The sequence below is a fragment of the Carcharodon carcharias genome, chromosome 13 (genome assembly GCF_017639515.1).
Source record: "Carcharodon carcharias isolate sCarCar2 chromosome 13, sCarCar2.pri, whole genome shotgun sequence".
In the NCBI taxonomy this organism is placed as follows: domain Eukaryota; kingdom Metazoa; phylum Chordata; class Chondrichthyes; order Lamniformes; family Lamnidae; genus Carcharodon; species Carcharodon carcharias.
Window position 1 is genome coordinate 115,775,938 of NC_054479.1, and position 18,288 is coordinate 115,794,225.

At 43.9% G+C, this 18,288-nt stretch overlaps 1 protein-coding gene across 1 annotated transcript in view; it reads left to right on the plus strand.

Moving 5' to 3' along the window:
* LOC121285595 (voltage-dependent calcium channel subunit alpha-2/delta-1) overlaps positions 1-18,288 on the plus strand; it is a 711,948-nt gene that overhangs the window by 656,193 nt on the left and 37,467 nt on the right. Inside the window, exons 25-28 of the mRNA XM_041202183.1 lie at positions 3,386-3,470; positions 8,067-8,129; positions 13,524-13,627; positions 17,769-17,864. Coding sequence (XP_041058117.1) covers positions 3,386-3,470; positions 8,067-8,129; positions 13,524-13,627; positions 17,769-17,864 — 348 coding nt within the window. The remainder of the gene's footprint in view (positions 1-3,385; positions 3,471-8,066; positions 8,130-13,523; positions 13,628-17,768; positions 17,865-18,288) is intronic.

An 18,288-nucleotide genomic window follows, 5' to 3' on the forward strand; every position in this document is an offset into this window, starting at 1 on the left:
CTCCTGCTCTCTCAGGTCTGGGCTCCAGGCAGTTAAGTGTCACCAAGTTGAATGAAGCCTTTCCAACGCATCATGTATTCATTGGAATGTCTTTAGTAAATGTCCATTACCTGAAGTCGATGTGATATGCAGGAAATACATTCTAGATGAGCATTTCAACTGAATTGTGTTCTGCATTCCCTTGAAATGAGAAGACTGTGAGGAAATATGATTAAGTTATTTAAAATTATGAAAACATTGGACAAATGGGAACCAAGTAAGATTTTCTGCTATGTTCAGAATTTGAGCAGAAGGGGTGATATTTACAAATTAATGATACTGAAAAAACATAGGACATACAGGAGGAACCATTTTACTACAAGGAATGAAACTGATTACCACAGGGGTGGTAGAACAAGAAATGTTAATGGGTTTCAAGAAGGAAACAGACAGGTTCTTGCCAACAAATAGGAATTATGGTTATTAGAAATGTAGCAAGGAAATACTGTGGATAATTGGATGGCCCATATGTCTTCTCCTGCATTAAAATGGATGGTATTTAACTGTGGCACCTAGAAAGCCAACACAAGCCTCGCATTGCCTCATTTTGAGAAGGCCCATTGAATTAAGTGCCTATCAGACAGTTAACTGGGCAGCAGCTAGTCTTCCGCAAGATCAAGGACTCTGGGCCCGAAATCCCACCTGCCAAGAACTGCCGGCCTATCAGAGACTGGAAGCTCTTTATTTCTCTGCAGCACCAACTGGGTAGGCAGTGGCTGCCGCCAGTACTACAATCATTCAAGGCTGAGGATCACCAATGGACTCAGGCACAGGTGAGTGATTGGGTGGGGGGGAGGGGGTGCTGGAGGGGTCATAGGGGCGAAGGGCTGGCAGCAAGAGAGAGGAGGTGACATCAAAAGCACGCAATGTCTGATCAAGCTGCCAACCCATCCCACCAACTCCCCCAAAAACCCCCACCCTGCGACATGCATTACCTGAAGTTGACGTGATATGTAGGATGTAACATTCTAGACGGGCATTTCAATTTACTTGATCGGGCAGTAGTATGAAGGTGGTGGGGCCTGATGAAATGACACCCCCCAACCATCAAATTTGTCACGGTGAAGGGCATTAAACTCCGCCTTATGTTACAACTAATGTTGACCTAATGCTACTTGTTTGGGTAGCTAAGTGTCAGATGTTGGAAGGCCTGCAATTGGTTGCACAATGGTCTCAAAATTTGTGGGATCTTACTTATGGTTCCCCATGAGGTATGATCTCAGCTCTGGCCTTGAGATGTGATGCCATCAAAAATTCTTCAGGAGAATTTTAGGCCACTCTTATCAACCTCTTAGCATCTGACAGGCATTTCAACTGAATTCCATTCTACATTGCCTTGAAAATAATAAAAACATTGCCTTGGAATAATAGTGCATCCTCTAATTAATGTTTAAATATGCATAAACATTTGGATCATATTCTTCCTTCTGGAGGATAAAATGCATTTTTCATTGCACAGTTTGGCAAAATTAAGTTTGGCTGATGATTGATGTGAGGATATAATTATTTACTTAGCAATTTATTTGCAGCATTGGTTCTTTTATAATTGTTTTTTTTTCCACTCACTTGAGTTATTCTTAGTCCAGTTTAGAAATTGGGTGTTAAAACCTTCGATTTCTGCAAACATTCAGGCTTTGCAGGTGCCACACATAAGACAGTTGCCAGGACGTTACTGGCAGGGTTAAGTCCTGAGGTTGGGACCAAATGATGGTACCGGGTTTGTGCAGGCGGGCAGTAGCGCCCTGGCAGTAATCTTCCAGTGGTGGCCTTTTAGTTGGGCTCCACACTGCCGGCCCAATTAGCTGGGTCGCTAGCTCTGCAGTGTTGGCAGCGCCACCAAGAGAGGTGGCCTCTGCTGCGGTGACAATGAGAATGGGAGGGCACCTCCAATTTGAGGGGAGGAAGCCAAGCTTCGGTGATTGGAGGGGTAACCAGTGGGAGCCCCCTCCCTTGGGGCATGGAGCTCTGGATATGATGCCCTTCCCCACCCCCCACCTAGGAAGCCGCTGGGAGGCTGTGTCCATGCAGCTGACGGCCTCCCAAATGGCGGGGTGGGGTGGGGGGAGGGTTGCTGGGTGGTTCGCTTTCGGGAAAATAGCCACGAGTTGGGCCTTCAAATTGGCCGCCCACCTCCAGTCAGCGGGCAGCCGAGCTGCTGCCACTCTCACTGCTGGTAAAATGACCTGGTGGCGGGACTGCATTGAGCACCCCTCCCCACATGGCTCTCAGCATTTTACCAGTCTCCCTACTGCCTAATCCCACCACCCAGGGCTGGTAAAATCTTTCCCAGTATGTCAGTGCACTGGCCTGCTACAACGTGGGGTGGTGGAGCATGAATTCTTGTCCATTATTCTCCATAATCTTAGTTTTAGCCAATTGAGGGTAGCTACATCTTGTAAAGAAAAAAGTGATAAATAGTCAGTCCACAGCTCTTGTGTGTACCTTCAACAGGCCAATTTAAAACACAAAAGTCAATTGGGTTGACCAGGGTACTCTTTGTTTAAGTATGGTCTGGGGGATAAAAAGAAAAAGAAAGACTTAAATTTATAAAGTGCTTTTCATGACCACTGGACATCTCAATGTGCTTTACAGCTAGTTAAGCACTTTTGAAGTACGACCACTGTTATACCAAGAAATGTGACAGCCAATTTGCAGACAACAAACTTCCATAAGTGGTAATGTGATAATGATCAAATAATCTGCTTTTCTAATAGTGACTGAGGCATAACTATTAGCTAGGACACCAGGGATAACTTCACTGTTCTTCTTTGAAATTGTACCATAGGGTCTTTCATGTCCAGCTGAAAGGGCAGCAAGGGCCTCGATTTTAACACCTCATCCCAAAGACGGCACCTCCAACAATGCAGCACCCTCTCAGTACTGCACTGGAATGTTAGCCTTGATCTTTGTGTTCAAGTCTTTGATTGGAACTAGAAGATGAGAAAAATAAACTACAGAACTGGTAGAAAATAACTTGGAAAATATTACAAAAGAAAGAAATGAATAAAATACAAATTTAGTGCGAATGATAATGACCAGAGTTAATCCAGCTCCTGCCAAAATGTTAAGTTCTTGTGATCACATGGCTCCAGAGGAGACAATGTTGGGGTGGATAGCTAATCATCATATGGGAAAGAGTTCAGGGCAATAACTATGCAGGGTCCAGCACCATTCCTATGATTCCCATTCCCATGAGCTGACTTTTATAAGGCCCGAAGCTGTAATGACGAGCGTTGTAGGAGAAACAATAGTTATTGTGTTCATGCAATGCTGTTCGAGCACTTGGTCTATCCTATTTCAGGCTGTGCATTTGTTTTCTGACCAGTCTTTTATCTTTTGTTTCTAGGCAAAACTGATTTGATCAATAACCTGTTACTTGATGCCGGATTTACAAGTGAACTTGTGTCAAACCATTGGACGAAACAAAATCCGTAAGTTCTGACTTCCATTTGGTTTGACTTGTGATAAGGTTCAAAACATAATTGTCTCATTTCTTACCAAACAATGATTTTGTATCTATACCCTAGGCATGGCATGTACACATATAGACATAAAAAGATGCATCTTAGGGAGCTGAGGTTTACAGGATTGTGTTTTGCAAGCTGTACAATGTGGTACAACTGTGTTTCAGTAACATGAACAATTAGTTTGAAGGATGAATTTCAGTAATTGAGCTGATTAAGTAAAGTTGGGGTTGGGAGAAAGGTTGAGTTAGAGAAAATTAATCAGACTTATTAATTTAAGTAGTTTGGTATATGTTATGTGGTGTGGAATAAGTATTAAGCATGTGTTAGATATTTAAAAATTGTATACTACACTTAATTTTACAAAAGTATTCACTGGCTCTTTTTTTTGGAACTTGTATAACTGGGGATGGAGCATTTATTTACTGCTCTGCTTCCAGCCTAATCAGAGTATACAATGGCAACAAGTCACCAAACTTGTGCAAGATGATCCTAAATCTCTCACAGGAATATATCGGGTGATTGGAACCAGAATGGCACAGGAATAATATTTGCTGTTTTGCATTGTTTTTAATTAGAATCCTTTGATTAATATAAACTCATATTATACTGAAGCATCAACGATATTTTGCAGAAACTGCATTAAAAAAATTGTGCTCTAGCTAATGAAGTCTTGACAGCAGGCAGCATGTTAGTTTTCAAGGAAGCCTGTTCTTGGTTAATGCAGGAACTGAATATGATTATCTCAAAACTCAAGACACTGAATGTATGTTATCGGGAGGTACCATTCAGTGAAGAATATTTGAATGCTCTTTGACTTCCTTTGTGACAAGTGTCTTATGATAAACGAAAGCTAAATTGACAGGGCTGTTGAGATGAAAGTTTGCTTTATTGAAGATATTGCCTTAAAGTGTTCTATTTGAGATACGAAACTGTATTGAAACCATAAAAAATGAATTCATTTTCTATTAAATTTAATGGATTTCAACTCCTGTAACTTTGTACATTTATTCACTCAATAACTTTCATTCATTTTATACTGGTGTTAACCTCAGATCAGTTTCAGGAAACCGAAATGAGCCAAACAGTATACACAGTAGTTCTTTTTTCTTTTGCTATGTCATGCTGACATGACTTCCTTACAATTCAGAAACAAATGTAACTAAAACACACGTATAAAACCCAGATAATGAACTGTATGTCCAGATCAAAATCAAATTAAAAATTACGATTTTGGTTTGGATTTTCTTCTAATCCAACCTCGGGCTTTTTCATTTATGGTTCTGGACCATGGATAGCTAAAATGCTGCAATCTAAAAAAATCAAAAGGTGCAGAAATGTCTTTGCTGAGCTTTATCAAGCCTGTCAACATAATGGGAATGTGTGCATTCAATATTATTCAAAGTTATGTGTTATTGTAGTATTATAGATTGGAATTGAAATTAACACAAAATCATCCTGCAACTTCAGTGGCTGGGAGTGCTGGCTGTCACAGAATGTGATTCTGGTTCTAGGTGATTTTCTTCAGACAAAGATAATGTGCAAGTTTTAGACAGGCTCGCTGGTCTTTGCCGGGAGCGTCTGTCCAAAGAGGGAGACGGCAAGTGGTTGCAATACTGTGATGTTGCTGGCAGCTTCAGTGCTACCTGTCAGATTTCTGAAAAATAATATTTTAATTTTTTTTTTTAAAGTTGCCTAAACATGTGCAATCAATCACCCCTGGACACTATGATTAGAATGGCCCATTGTAGGGATCTGATTGCTCTTTGGCCTACCTTAACCACGTAGCACTGCTCCAATACCCAACACTAGTTCATGTTCAGTATGTAACGTCACAAATTTAAAAAGAAGTTAAACCTGCCATGGTAGATCATCATCCTCCTCAGTTGAACCTTAGCCATTGTACTCGCTCTATCTATCCTCTGTTCTACGTTTGGTTGAATGCCTATTCTCTATCTCTTCTCTGTTCCTTCCAGATCACCATCCTCCTCCACCTTGTCCCCTCCCAAATCGACCCCTCAACCTTAATCTGTCCGAACTGGGCATGATCTGAACTATCCCAGAAAACCTTTCATCATTCCCACTCTACCACTGGTATCTCCCCGCTGTATTTCCGGAGCAAGAACTAGAAAGTGGTATTAGGCTGGATAACTCTTTTACGACCAGCAGAGGCAGGATGAGCCATTTGATCTCCGCCTGTGCTGTACATTTTCTGTGTTTCTCATTACCCACCTTTGGCATGCTGCCTTCCATTTGGTTTTATGTCTTCGCTTCTATCAAAGGTTAAAGATGCAAATTGAGTAAATCGGTGAACAAATCCACCCAAAAGACTTACATAAAAAGGACATAAACCAAGGGAGAGAGGGGATATGTAAGAAGTTTACAGAGAAACAAAAAGCAGCAGACAAATAAAACAACAGAGGAGCAAATGAAATAATTGGATAATTGGAACAAGATGCACAATTTTAACGTCATAAATTCTGTCTTTACTTTTTTATTTCCATTGCAAATTCCTATGTTCACATTAATTGTGAAAACTGCCTGTCTCAATCTGCCCCTTATAACCACACTCGTGCATTGTCTCCACTGGGGAGGAGCAGTATAATCACAATATGACAAGAAGGTTCCATTATAAATGTTGATAGAAGAATTTACAATGGAAAATGTTGGCAGAAAATGTGCTTTGACATAGCATTTTTAATAAATTCATACTACGGTATTCAACCTACTTATTAATAGGCACTTTTTCTTCCTGGATGCTTGCTATTGAGCTTTGCCTTTCTAAGAATGTAACAACATAATGTCTGCCAAAACAGATAAATTTTGACATACATCTGCTGCCTTTCCCCTTGCAAAATCATATCCAACATTACCCTTTGTAGTACAATTTTCATCATTGGAAAATATTGGGTAGAACTTTCCATTTGGTGAGCGGGTGTGTGCCCGACACACTTGAGCGTGAAATAGCGTGCGATGATGCCAGACGAGCGTCCTGACGTCATCGCACACTCATGCGATATTTCGGTTAGTGGGCGCACGCAAGAATCGGCAGTATTCCCGCCAACAATTAAGAGGCCTATCAAGGGCATTAAAGTAGCAACTGACACCGATTTTTCACTGCCCGTCCATCATTACAGTTGGCGGGCGGGTGAATCGGCGAGGCGGCTATTGCATTTTTCAGGAAACCGTAACCACGGGCGGGATGAGGTTTCCGTGATTAATTTTAAAAAAGATTAAAATGTTTTGAAAAAAATTTTCATCATCCATGTGTTGAGGTGTCTCATTCTGACATGTGGACATTTTTTTCCTGATATTACATTCTGATTTTAAATTCGTCAGCTCCCTGAGACAGCTTTCTGCCTTCAGGGAGCTTTCCTTCCACCCTCCCCAGCGCCCGGACGGCCTCCAGCACTCGCCTTCCTCCTGCCTCCACCCCCGGAAGTGCTGACCCTGACAGCGCACCTTTCGTGCTAGGTGACCATTAGTTGGTCAGCCAGTGTGAAATCCTGGTTGGGGGCCAATTGCAGTCCGTTCCCTGGCTGCTCCTGGGCCCACCGACCCAAAAATTCTACCCATTTTGCTGAAGGCATCGAATGCTAAGCTCCCAAATGCACCACTCACCACATGAGTATTTTAATTTGCTCTAATTCTGGAGATACAGCAGGGAGATAGCAGGGGCTGTGCTAGAGTGGGAATGACAAAAGATTTTGCTGGGATACTTCAGATCATGCCCAGTTCGGACAGATTGAGGTGGAGGCGTCGATTTGGGAGGGAACAAGGTGGAGGAGGATGCTGATCTGGAAGGGACAGAGCAGAGATCGAGAATAGGCGTTCAAGCAAATGTAGAACAGAGGTTAGACAGAACCGATAACGGAATCAGAAGAGGGTAATTATTTAAATTTTGAAGAATTGTTTCTCAAAGTAAAATGAAATGCCTCTCTGACACCATCAGCCCAAATTTCGACAGCAAAGTGTCTTACCCTCCATGGCGTCAGCATTTTCTGTCATGATGTCATATATTTAATCCAACCAGCCATATGTGAGTGGGCAGATTAAAACGTGACACATTTCAGTCACACTGGATGGAATGGGCAGCCGCATGTCTCTGGTAACCATTGTTTTAAGGGTTAACTTTTAGAAGCCAATTTACCTTAATGCAGTCCATCTCAAAGAGATCGATCGCATTTGGGAAACTGCTGCAATAATTAACCAGCCACCTTTTTTTTTAAACTCTTTGCCAAGCCCACACTGCAAGGTGCTCCAGGGGCTTGCCTGTCCTACCCAGCACCCTCAACGAGAGGTAGGCTCCCCTGGCCCCATTAAGGGTCTCAGTGCTTGCAAAATATTTAAAAATCTTTCACTGCAGCAAGTGGGCAATGATGAGGAGTACCAGAGTGGAGTGTGTGGTTGTCCCTCTCTAATGGTAATCTGGCGCCATAGCATCAGACAGAAAATTCAGCCCCTGCTCGAGAAACCAGAGTGGGAAAAAGAATCCTAATGCCGGTATATGTAGGAAAGGTCTGTGATGTGACCCTAATAAAGTAACTTTTTTTCGTAAAATAGGGCGGGAGTCCTTGCTAGATTCGTAGCAACTGACGGTGGAATTACAAGGATTTACCCCAAAAGGTAGGACTTTTTCAATGAATGGTGCCTGTCTTTGGATTGTTTGTGAGTTCATACCAGCTAGTTACAGGTTAGTTTAGGATTGAGGTTTAGCCCGGGTTTGGTGGTGGCATTCCGGAGCGGGGAGCCCATCTCAGTGTTCTGGCAAGGGGCTGTTGGTGGGAAGGTCTGAGAGCTGGGAAGAGAACTGTGAAGCCTTGGCTGTGCAGAAATTGGAGGCTTTGTGGAAAAAGCCAAGGGAGGGGGAATAGTCCTGCCCCCTAACAGGGGTTGCTTAAGTAGCCAGCTGGATCCAAAAGATTGGTGTAAAAGTACTCGCCTCCGGGACCCGCCCTCGCCTCCTGGAACCGCCCTCACCTCCTGGAACCGCCCTCGCCTCCTGGACCCGCCCTCGCCTCCTGGACCTACCCCCGCCTCCTGGACCCGCCCCCGCCTCCTGGACCCACCCCCGCCTCCTGGACCCACCCTCGCCTCCTGGACCCACCCCCGCCTCCTGGACCCACCCTCGCCTCCTGGATCCGCCCTCGCCTCCTGGATCCGCCCTCCCCTCCTGGACCCGTCCTTGCTTCCTGGACCCGCCCTCGCCTACTGGATCCACCCTCCCCTCCTGGATCCGCCCTCGCCTCCTGGATCCGCCCCCGCCTCCTGGATCCGCCCTCGCCTCCTGGATCCGCCCTCGCCTCCTGGATCCGCCCTCCCCTCCTGGATCCGCCCTCCCCTCCTGGATCCGCCCTCCCCTCCTGGATCCGCCCTCCCCTCCTGGATCCGCCCTCGCCTCCTGGATCCGCCCCCGCCTCCTGGATCCGCCCTCGCCTCCTGGATCCGCCCTCGCCTCCTGGATCCGCCCTCCCCTCCTGGATCTGCCCTCGCCTACTGGACCCGTCCTTGCTTCCAGGACCCGCCCTCGCCTCCTGGACCCGCCCTTGCCTCCGGGATTTGCCCTCGCCTCCTGGATCCGCCCTCGCCTCCTGGATCCGCCCTCGCCTCCTGGATCTGCCTCACATCCTGGATCCTTTTTCGCCTCCTGGACCCGCCCCCACCTCCTGGACCCGCCCCCACCTCCTGGATCCACCCTCGCCTCCTGGACCCGCCCCCACCTCCTGGATCCACCCTCGCCTCCTGGATCCGCTCTCGCCTCCTGGATCCACCCTCGCCTCCCAGATCCAGCCTCACCTCCCGGATCTACCCTCACCTCCTGGATCCACCATCACCTCCAAGGCTCAGGAAACTCCAGCCAACAACAGTTAAAATTAAAAATCTGAAAAAGCTTCAAGCCTCATTATCATTTTTAAATTACCAACCTACCTTCTGGTGTAGGCTGGTCTGCTGCCCACCACTCAGTTCAGTTCAGATCTAGGCTGCTTGGACGCAGGTTTGGGTCGGGAATCTGATTCTTAAGGCTTTAACCCACCTGGCATAAACCCAGCTGATTTTTTTGGTTTAAATTAAAATGGTTAAAATAGTTAAAATTTATTTGGTTAAAATTTGGTTAAAATATTTCAAATTCCATCTGTAGACTCACTTGATAACTTATGATCAACAAAATCAATAATAATTTCTAGTCAACATGATAAGGGGGCTATAAAACAAGTGATGATTAGGTTGTCTTGTTACATCATCTCGAACCAAATTCACCTGGTGTTCTGAGGTGTTCACAAATTAACCTGATAAAGAAATAGGCTGCAAACAATTTGGTGTAGTGAAGATTGGTCCTGGAACAGCAGAAGGCAGCGTGAGTGCCTGTTAGTTAAACTTGAATGTGGAATGAAGAAATCAACTCTCCAAAATATTAATGAACAGGGCTGACATCATGATATAAACTATAACCTATTAAATTCACATTTGGATTCCCCATCACTGCACAGTCAATAATGTCTGGCATTCATTATCACATGCCACTGAAGGTTGACATTGCACTGTGCAATATTAAAAACAGACACATTAACCTTTCTGTTTATTATTTAGCGCATTTATCACTAATACCACATAATTTGTTTTTGATTCATTGTTGTCTTTTGTTGTTTAATACACTTAACTGTGATGTGATGCTGTTCTTTTCCCGTGTTTACAATCAGACTCTGTTCAGATTGGAGGCAGAAGAGGAATTCCCCACGTTTTAAACTCTTTGCTCTTCTTGAATTCACTTACAAACCCTTCTAATCGCATCATTGGTAGAGTGCCAGTACAAAGACAATGTTGCCTGTGGTTCAGTTGGAATCTACATCTTCTACCAATGGAGGCATTTTAGGCTCAAGTTCTAATAGGGATGAAGTGCAACAAAGCAGGTCAAAGTGAGAGGGACCAAATCCTGTCCCAGGTTCCAGGGTTTGGTCATTTCCGAATTCTGGGTGAGCAGCTTAAACTGATAATAGTGCATCAATAACAACTCTCCTGATGCACCAATAGGAATCACAGAATGGTGCCGTGATGCTCCATAGAAAGAAGAAAGGCGTTGGGCATTGATCTTTAGGAAAAAAGCGATTTTCTTCCTTTCCTTACGATGTAAGCAGGCCTCCAGTTGATGGTAATTGATCTCTTCCGAGATTGATTACTGATGGAGTCTGGGGGTCCATGGGCCTTCAACTGGACTTGCAAAAGTTTTCAGCTGGCAAGAATTTCTTTGAGCCCTTATAAAGGTTGTAGTAGGCGAAATTCCAAAGGTTGTCTGGGAAACCAGACATGTTGACTTGATGTGTGGAGGTAGATGAACAATTTGCTTTCATTATCCCCTATGCTTCAGAGCATCACTGGGATTCTCACATGGGACAAAATCCTGGAAGAAATGAGTTATGTCCCACCAACTGCGGTCCGGCAGTCCCACTAGATAAGTCCCAGGATCTGATTGGATTCTTGGCCGTTTGTCCTGAAAATCAAAGTTATTGCTGATTGATCAATTTGATGGATGTAGCAGATGCTCCTAGGCCTCAAGGAACCCTAGTAAAATTGAAGTCAATGGGAATCAGGGGGAAAACTTTCCACTGGTTGGAGTCATATCTAACACAAAGGAAAGTGGTTGTAGTTTTTGGAGGCCAATCATCTCAACTCCAGTACATTGCTGCAGTGCTAGTGCCATCTTCAGCTGCTTCATTATTGACATTCCCTTCAACATAAGGTCAGAAGTTGGGATGTTTGCTGATCATTGCACTGTGTTCAGTACCATTCATATCTCCTCAGATAATGAAGCAATCCCTGCCCGCATGCAGCAATTCCTGGACAACATTCAGGCTTGGGCTGATAAGTGGTGTCACAGCCAGGTGAGGAGTGGTAGAATGCACCCCCTCCTCTCTTTCCACCTCTCAGTTGACCACAGCAGGCATTTTTTAAAAGAATTTGCTGCCAATTCAATGAGTGTTTAATAATTTAAGTGCTGTGACAGTAAATCACACACACACACACACACACACACACACACACACACAGGTTTTCTTGCAAGTTTTAAAAGAAAAGTATTTATTGTGCTTTACATCTGTTCTATAAAAAAGTAATAAAAAAAACACACCACAAGTAAGTTACAAAGCAGGAGGCTAGATTAAAATGTATAAGAGCGTGCTAAAAGAAAGTCAATCATATACGGGTCCTGTAGATTGATGCTTTGGTTGGTTTCAGGCTGTGTTCTGTGCTTTTCGCTGAATTCTGCATTGAGATCCTTTTAAAGACATGGTGAGCAATCTCTGTCTGTTCCTCTGAAGTCAGCAGCTGTTTGGTTTACGATGAAGACACTACCTGTACTGTTTGGCTGGTCAGATGCAGGCAGGACACAAGCTTGCAGGATGGCTGGAGAGAAAGCGAGGGACGACGAGTCCTTTTCTTGCTATTGCCAACTCAATGTCTTTTTGATCTCTGGACCTGATCTTTTTACACAAAGGGCTAGCTTGCTGTCACATGACCTTCCTTCACAAATTAGCCAGTTACCAAATATGGTCATAACAAGTTCATTCCAAATCCATTGTTTAAAATGATTAGATTAAAATGGTCGGTCAGGCCCTCTTCTCAGCTGGGGTCCATTGTCAGAAGTGATTGAGTTTAACAGTTTGGTCCTCACCCAGCTGAATAATTAGATTATGTCTGAATGTCTTTGAGTAGTTCAGGAGATGGTACTTCACACATATTTAAGGTTATTGTGCTTAGTGGGCTACAACCAGAAAGCCTAACACCTTTCTGATAGCTTTGTGAATTGCAAGATGTAGATTTGTAGATATTCAGCCATTTTGAGACCTGCTGTTTAAGTTACTTGAAGCTTTTTAAAACTTATTCTGTGGCTTCAACTCACTGAATAAACAAAGTCATTTTTTGATATTAAACAGAGTTTTATAACAAGCGATAATAACTTTTATGCCACACATGCTAGGCAATGGCTATTTTGAACAAGAGAGAATCTAGTCCTTCTCCCCTTGATATTCAACAGCATTACCATCACTGAATCACCCACCATCAGCATCCTGGCTACCACTGACCAGAAACTGAACTGGACCTGCCATATAAAGGCTGTGGCTACAAGAGCAGGGCAGAGATTGAGAATTCTGAGGCGAGTAACTCACCTCCAGACTCCCCAAAGCCTGTCCACCATCTACAAATGTTCAAGTCAAGAGAGTGATGGAATACTCTCGACTTGCCTGGATGTGTGCAGCTCCAACAGTGCTCAAGAAGCTCAACATCATCCAGGACAAAGCAATTCACTTGATTCGCATCTGATCTTAAACATTCACTCCCTCCACCACAGGCACACAGTGGCATTAGTGTGTGTAATCTATAAGATACACTGCAGCAATTTGCCAAGGCTCCTCAACAGCACCTTTCACACTAGCGACCAAAATAGAGTCAGGTCAGCCATATTCTTATCAAATGGCGGAAATGGCTTGAGGGGCCAAATGGCCTACTAATCCTCCTATTTATAAGTTTGTATATATGTTTGTATTGACCTCTACCATCTAGAAGTTCAAGGGCAGCAGACACTTGAAGCACCATCACTTGTAATTTCCCCTCCAATTAACTCACTCACCATGAACTAAATCATCATTCCTAATTCACTGTCGCTGGGTTGAAATCCTGGAACTCCCTTCCTAACAGTACTGTGGGCGTTCATATGCCACATGGACTGCAGCAGTTCAAGAAGGCAGCTCACCACCACCTTCTCAAGGGTAACTAGGATGGGCAATAAATGGTGGCCTAGCCAGCAACGGCCACGTCTCAAGAATTAATTTTAAAAACCTGTTTAACCCAGTGATGAGAGCTTTGAGGCATTTAATCTGCAATTTAATTGAGAAGCATTCTGTATTTGCAATATTCTCCTCTTTCATAACTCCATGGAGAAGATCATGGGTTTAGAACATTTTCAATATTTGCTTTAGAGGTTGAAATATGATTCTCATTATTTCTCAAATATTATTTCCTTTCCAGTGCTGGAGAAGAATGGACAGAAAATCCAGAGACATATGAAGCAAGTTACTACAAAAGGAGCCTAAACAACAATATTTACATCTTCACTGCACCTTACATCAACAGTAAGATTTACCATGCTGTATTCAATAGGGAATCTTTACTAGTCACAGTTGGAAATTGGAGTCATTACTGTGGAAGCATATTGATTGTAACAGCTAGGCCTAATTTAAACTTTTTAAAACTTCCTATGTGAAGCTGGCACGAATGTTGTTTGAGCCACACATAGGAGTGGGATTCGTTGTGGGAAACAGGGTCCTAAGAGAATGCACCCCAGTGTGTGGTAAGTGCCCAAAGGGGTGGTTTGCAGAGCGAATGGCAGCTGGGGTTGTGGAGACCACGAGCTGAGCACTAATGTTCCCTTGAATTTTTTCTTTAAGTCCACACACCCTTGAATTTTTTGAGTGGCTGTGCATGCATGGTGATTTTAAAGGGGCCGATTATACATGTCCTGCATGGGGACTCTTTGAGTTGCTGCGCAGCCGTGCACCTTAGACGAAACGTTGGTGAACATCCTCACTCCTCCTGGTCTGCAACAATTCTGCATAAAAGGAATATTTCTGAACTTACAATGGCTCCTTCTGGCTACTCCTCAAATTCATGCCCCAGTAGAATTGGCTGTGCTGGCCTCCTGAATCCGTGAATTAAAACGGGGACACGGTGCCAATTGATTCAACAGGCTACCACTCTTAGTTTTAAATTTAGGCCCCTGCCACCTTCTAGCGGGAGCTTTGACCTGCTTCAAATTGAGTGAAGCTAAAATGTTGTCAGGCCGCTGATCGGCTCAGCTGATTTTAAGCCTCCCCCATCACACCTCCTCCTATCTGAATGATTGAGAGTCAGGTGGGGTGGTTAAAATTGACCTCATTATTTTCATAAAAGCTGCTTAATGTTTCCCTCTTACCTGGGGCAGAGTTTTTCCCTCGCTGGGCCGGCCCAGGAGCGGCTGTGAAACTGAATGCCATCTGCAATCAGGCTCCGACCACGATTTCATGCTGGCTGGCCAGCCAATTAATGGCCAGCCTGCATGGAAAACGCCCTGGGAGCCTCAGCGCTGCCGGGGTGGGGGCGGGAGGAGCACAAGCGCTGAGGTGTGCGCATGCGCGCACTGACCACTCCCTGGAGGCACAGAGCTGCCTCAGGGAGCTGATTGATACAAAAATAAACTTTTAACACATGAGATAAACATGTCCCCACATGTGACTCAGTCACATGAAGAGGGACATGTGAAAAAGGATGTTAAACATTCTTTTTTTTTAGTAAGCATTGGAAGCCTCATCCTGCCCGTGGATGAGGTTTCTTTAAAAATGCAAAGGCTGCCTGGCCTATTCGCCTGCCTGCCAACTGAATGGTTCAGCGGGCACCAAAAAATGCAGCTTAATTAATTACTTAAGGGCCTTACCAGGCCTCTTAATTGTTGCACTGCCGCCTCTCGGGCGTGCCCACTGACCAAAAGATCGTGGGCGTGCGTGATGACATCGGAGCACTTGCCCAATGTCATCATGCACTACTTTATTCCCATTCAAGTCGGGCACGCACCTGCCCAAAGGACAAAAATATTCTGCCCCTGGTATACGCGATTCTCATAGCAATAAATGGGATTGGTTGCATAACTACAGAATACACTGGAAGCATTAGCGATTGAAGCAGAGACTGAAGGGAGGTTTTAACTCACTCAATACCCATTCACTTAGAGTTAAAATCGAGCCCTAAGCCTAGAAATAAATGGATATGGGAACAGAGCAGACACATGGGATTAGGAGCATTGTTCTTGTGGAGGATAAACGCTAACATGGATTTGTTGGACTGAAAGAACGATTTCCCTGTTGTAATTCTATAATTCACTTTAACACTTCTCAAATACGAGCAGCATCGTGGTGTTCCTGAAATACAGTCAACTTGTTTTTGAACATTCCCAAGACATGCCAAGTTGCAGCACCCAATCACTTCTGAAGTATAGTCACTGTTTTCCCATCTATAGGAACATGCGGCAGCCAATTTGCACAAACCTTTGAAAATAAGGAATGAGACTAATAACCAGATAACCTGTTTCAGAGAAATTGATTGAAGGATTAATGTTGCTTGGGAAGCTCTTCTTTCAAAAAGTGCCTTTGGATTTTTTGTATCCACCTGAAAAATGAGACTGGGCCTCAAATTTAACATTTCAGCTGAAAGGCTGAAGCTCTGAAAATGTATTGACCCCTCGGTAATACACTGAAGTATCAGTTTAGGTTATGTGTTCAAGTCATACAGTGTGGTTTGACCCCACGATCTTCTCAATCCGCAATCCACTGAGCTAAACTCTTATCAAGACTGCAGTGGATTAGCAAAGTGGTCAATTTAAATCTTTCACCTGCCTGCAGCCCCTGCATTATTGGTGTGAGCCTCTCTTTTCACTGGCACCATTACTTGCCGATAAGAAAGCTTCTCACTCAACCATTATACAATGCAGCTCAGTCATACGTACTGAAGTCAGATCAATTCAAACACTAGGGTTAATCCTCATTCTATTTTTTGGAAGAAGAGTGAACTAATCTTAGCCAAAAAAGCAATCGCAATGTTTTCATTTAGCACTTCAATAGGGTACAAAGCTAAATGCAGTAAACCCTGGCCTCCTGGCTAATAAATGCTGGTCTTGCCAGTGATACCCACATTCTGAGAATGAATAAGATAATAGATGGCTGTCCTTAATCACTATCTGTCGAACCTGTATAAACAGTACACGTGTGAGCACAATATCAGGCTCAACAGGGACACACTTTATGGTTAACTATCTGGCTGATATTCCTTGATCCAGCTCACAAATGTAAAACGGCCACTTGGAATTGGCACTTGAAAGCTTCTGGCACAAGTGGGCCTGTGTACACCAACAAATAAGAGCACTTGCAGGCGAGGGGTGAAAAATTTGGGGAAAGAAAATAGGTTTGATTGTCCCCTGGGCCGCCTGCTGAGGTGTACTGCGCCCATAGGAGGCTTGACCCAGGCACACTCCTACCCCGAGCTGAATGTTGCAGCAAAGGGCAGGAAACAGGAACTCAGATGCTGTAGCTCGAGAGGCCTTCAAAATCTTCAGTCTGTAGGTGCAGGCCACAGTGCATTGCTTTTTCTTTAATCATTCAGAGGATATGGGTGTCACTGGTGATCATCTATTGCCCATTCCTTAACTGAGTGGCTTGCTGGGCCATTCCAGAGGGCTCAGAGCCAACCACACTTCTGTGACTCTGGAGTCAAGGTTGGCCAAACCATTTAAGGATGGCAGAATGCCTCCCCTAAGGGAAGCTTTTCTTTTGTGATCCTTGGTGATACCAGCTTTTACTGATATTAGCTTTTTAAATTGGATTTTAAATTGTTGTGGGATTTGAATTGAGATCTCTGGACAATTAGTCCTGGCCCCTGGATTACTAGTCCAGTAACATGACCACTGTGCTACCATTCCTGATATGTTTTCACATCTCCCTATATCTGTGCATTGAGTCACCCAACCATGAGGAAGATAAAGTGGGAGACTACCACCATAATGCCTTACCTAACTGGAACACTGGACTGCTGTGGGGGCAGAGAGTTGGTCATCTTTTTGCCCTCTTGCTGCACCTGGAAACTAAACTTGCTCCAGACTCAACAAAAGGGGAATTTATACCCCAATAAAACCTGAAGGAATCACGGTCAGAAAGTTGCCTGAAGTTAATCTTGGCTTCAAGTGCTAGGAGTGGCTAGTTATAAAAATGCTGCCCACATGCTTGCTGAAGTGAGTGACACTTGATGGAGTGTTTGTAGACAGAAGCACAAAGTCTATCGTTCTGGGGAAGCACTGGTGTTATTGCTTCTGTTCTCCACTGAGCAAACCTAGCAAGTGAGCAGATTAATGATATAATTCTAGTTAAGATCTCAGAGATCCTATCTCCCTCTTGTCTCATCCCAACATGGATTTAATTGTCAGATTTTGGCCTGTCAATGATTTTCTGTAGGCATGATATTTTCCCAGAAGCTGTTTGTGTTTTATTACAGCTTTGCAAAAGTATTTTAGCTTGCCCTGTGATGTCTGCTGTTCCTGACATTTTACTGTTCGGTTAGCATGGGAACTAAAATGTTATTTTACACTTGATGAAATACAGTGCCCAAAGAATAAAATCCCACAGTGTCTACACATGGCAGTATGTCATTATTAACAGCAGAATGGTCACTATTTTCCTTTTATTCCTGTTTCAGAAACTTGGGATGGAATACAGAGCAGTGTAGAGTCTGGTATTATGGTGAGCAAAGCTGTTGAAATTAAAATTGATGGCAAACTTCTGAAGCCTGCAGGTGGGTTGATGATTTTAGTCATTCCTATTCATTTCTCAGTGCACGCTAACACATTGTTTATATATCGGCTGAAGTATTCAAAAGGGCCTGGGGGATAATCTGGTACCAGGCTGTGGAGGTCAAATCCACATGTGCTTAACTTTGTTCTTTTACCTCATGGTTGTTCAGAACAACAAGTGTGTCTTTGGAGGTACATCACAATACAAACCGTACAGCAACAAGAAATGTTTACAGCAGCAAATATCCATTGGACTGAGATTTTCATTTGTCCCCTTGTGCCTGCTCAATAAGATGTGTTCCCTGCAGCACACAGAAAAGTTCAAAAGGATAACATAGTGTTGTGCAAGGTCACTTGATTGATTGTAGGAAGGGTTTAGGGCCTGTTAATTGTATATTAACTATGTTTAATTATATGCAGGTGGTG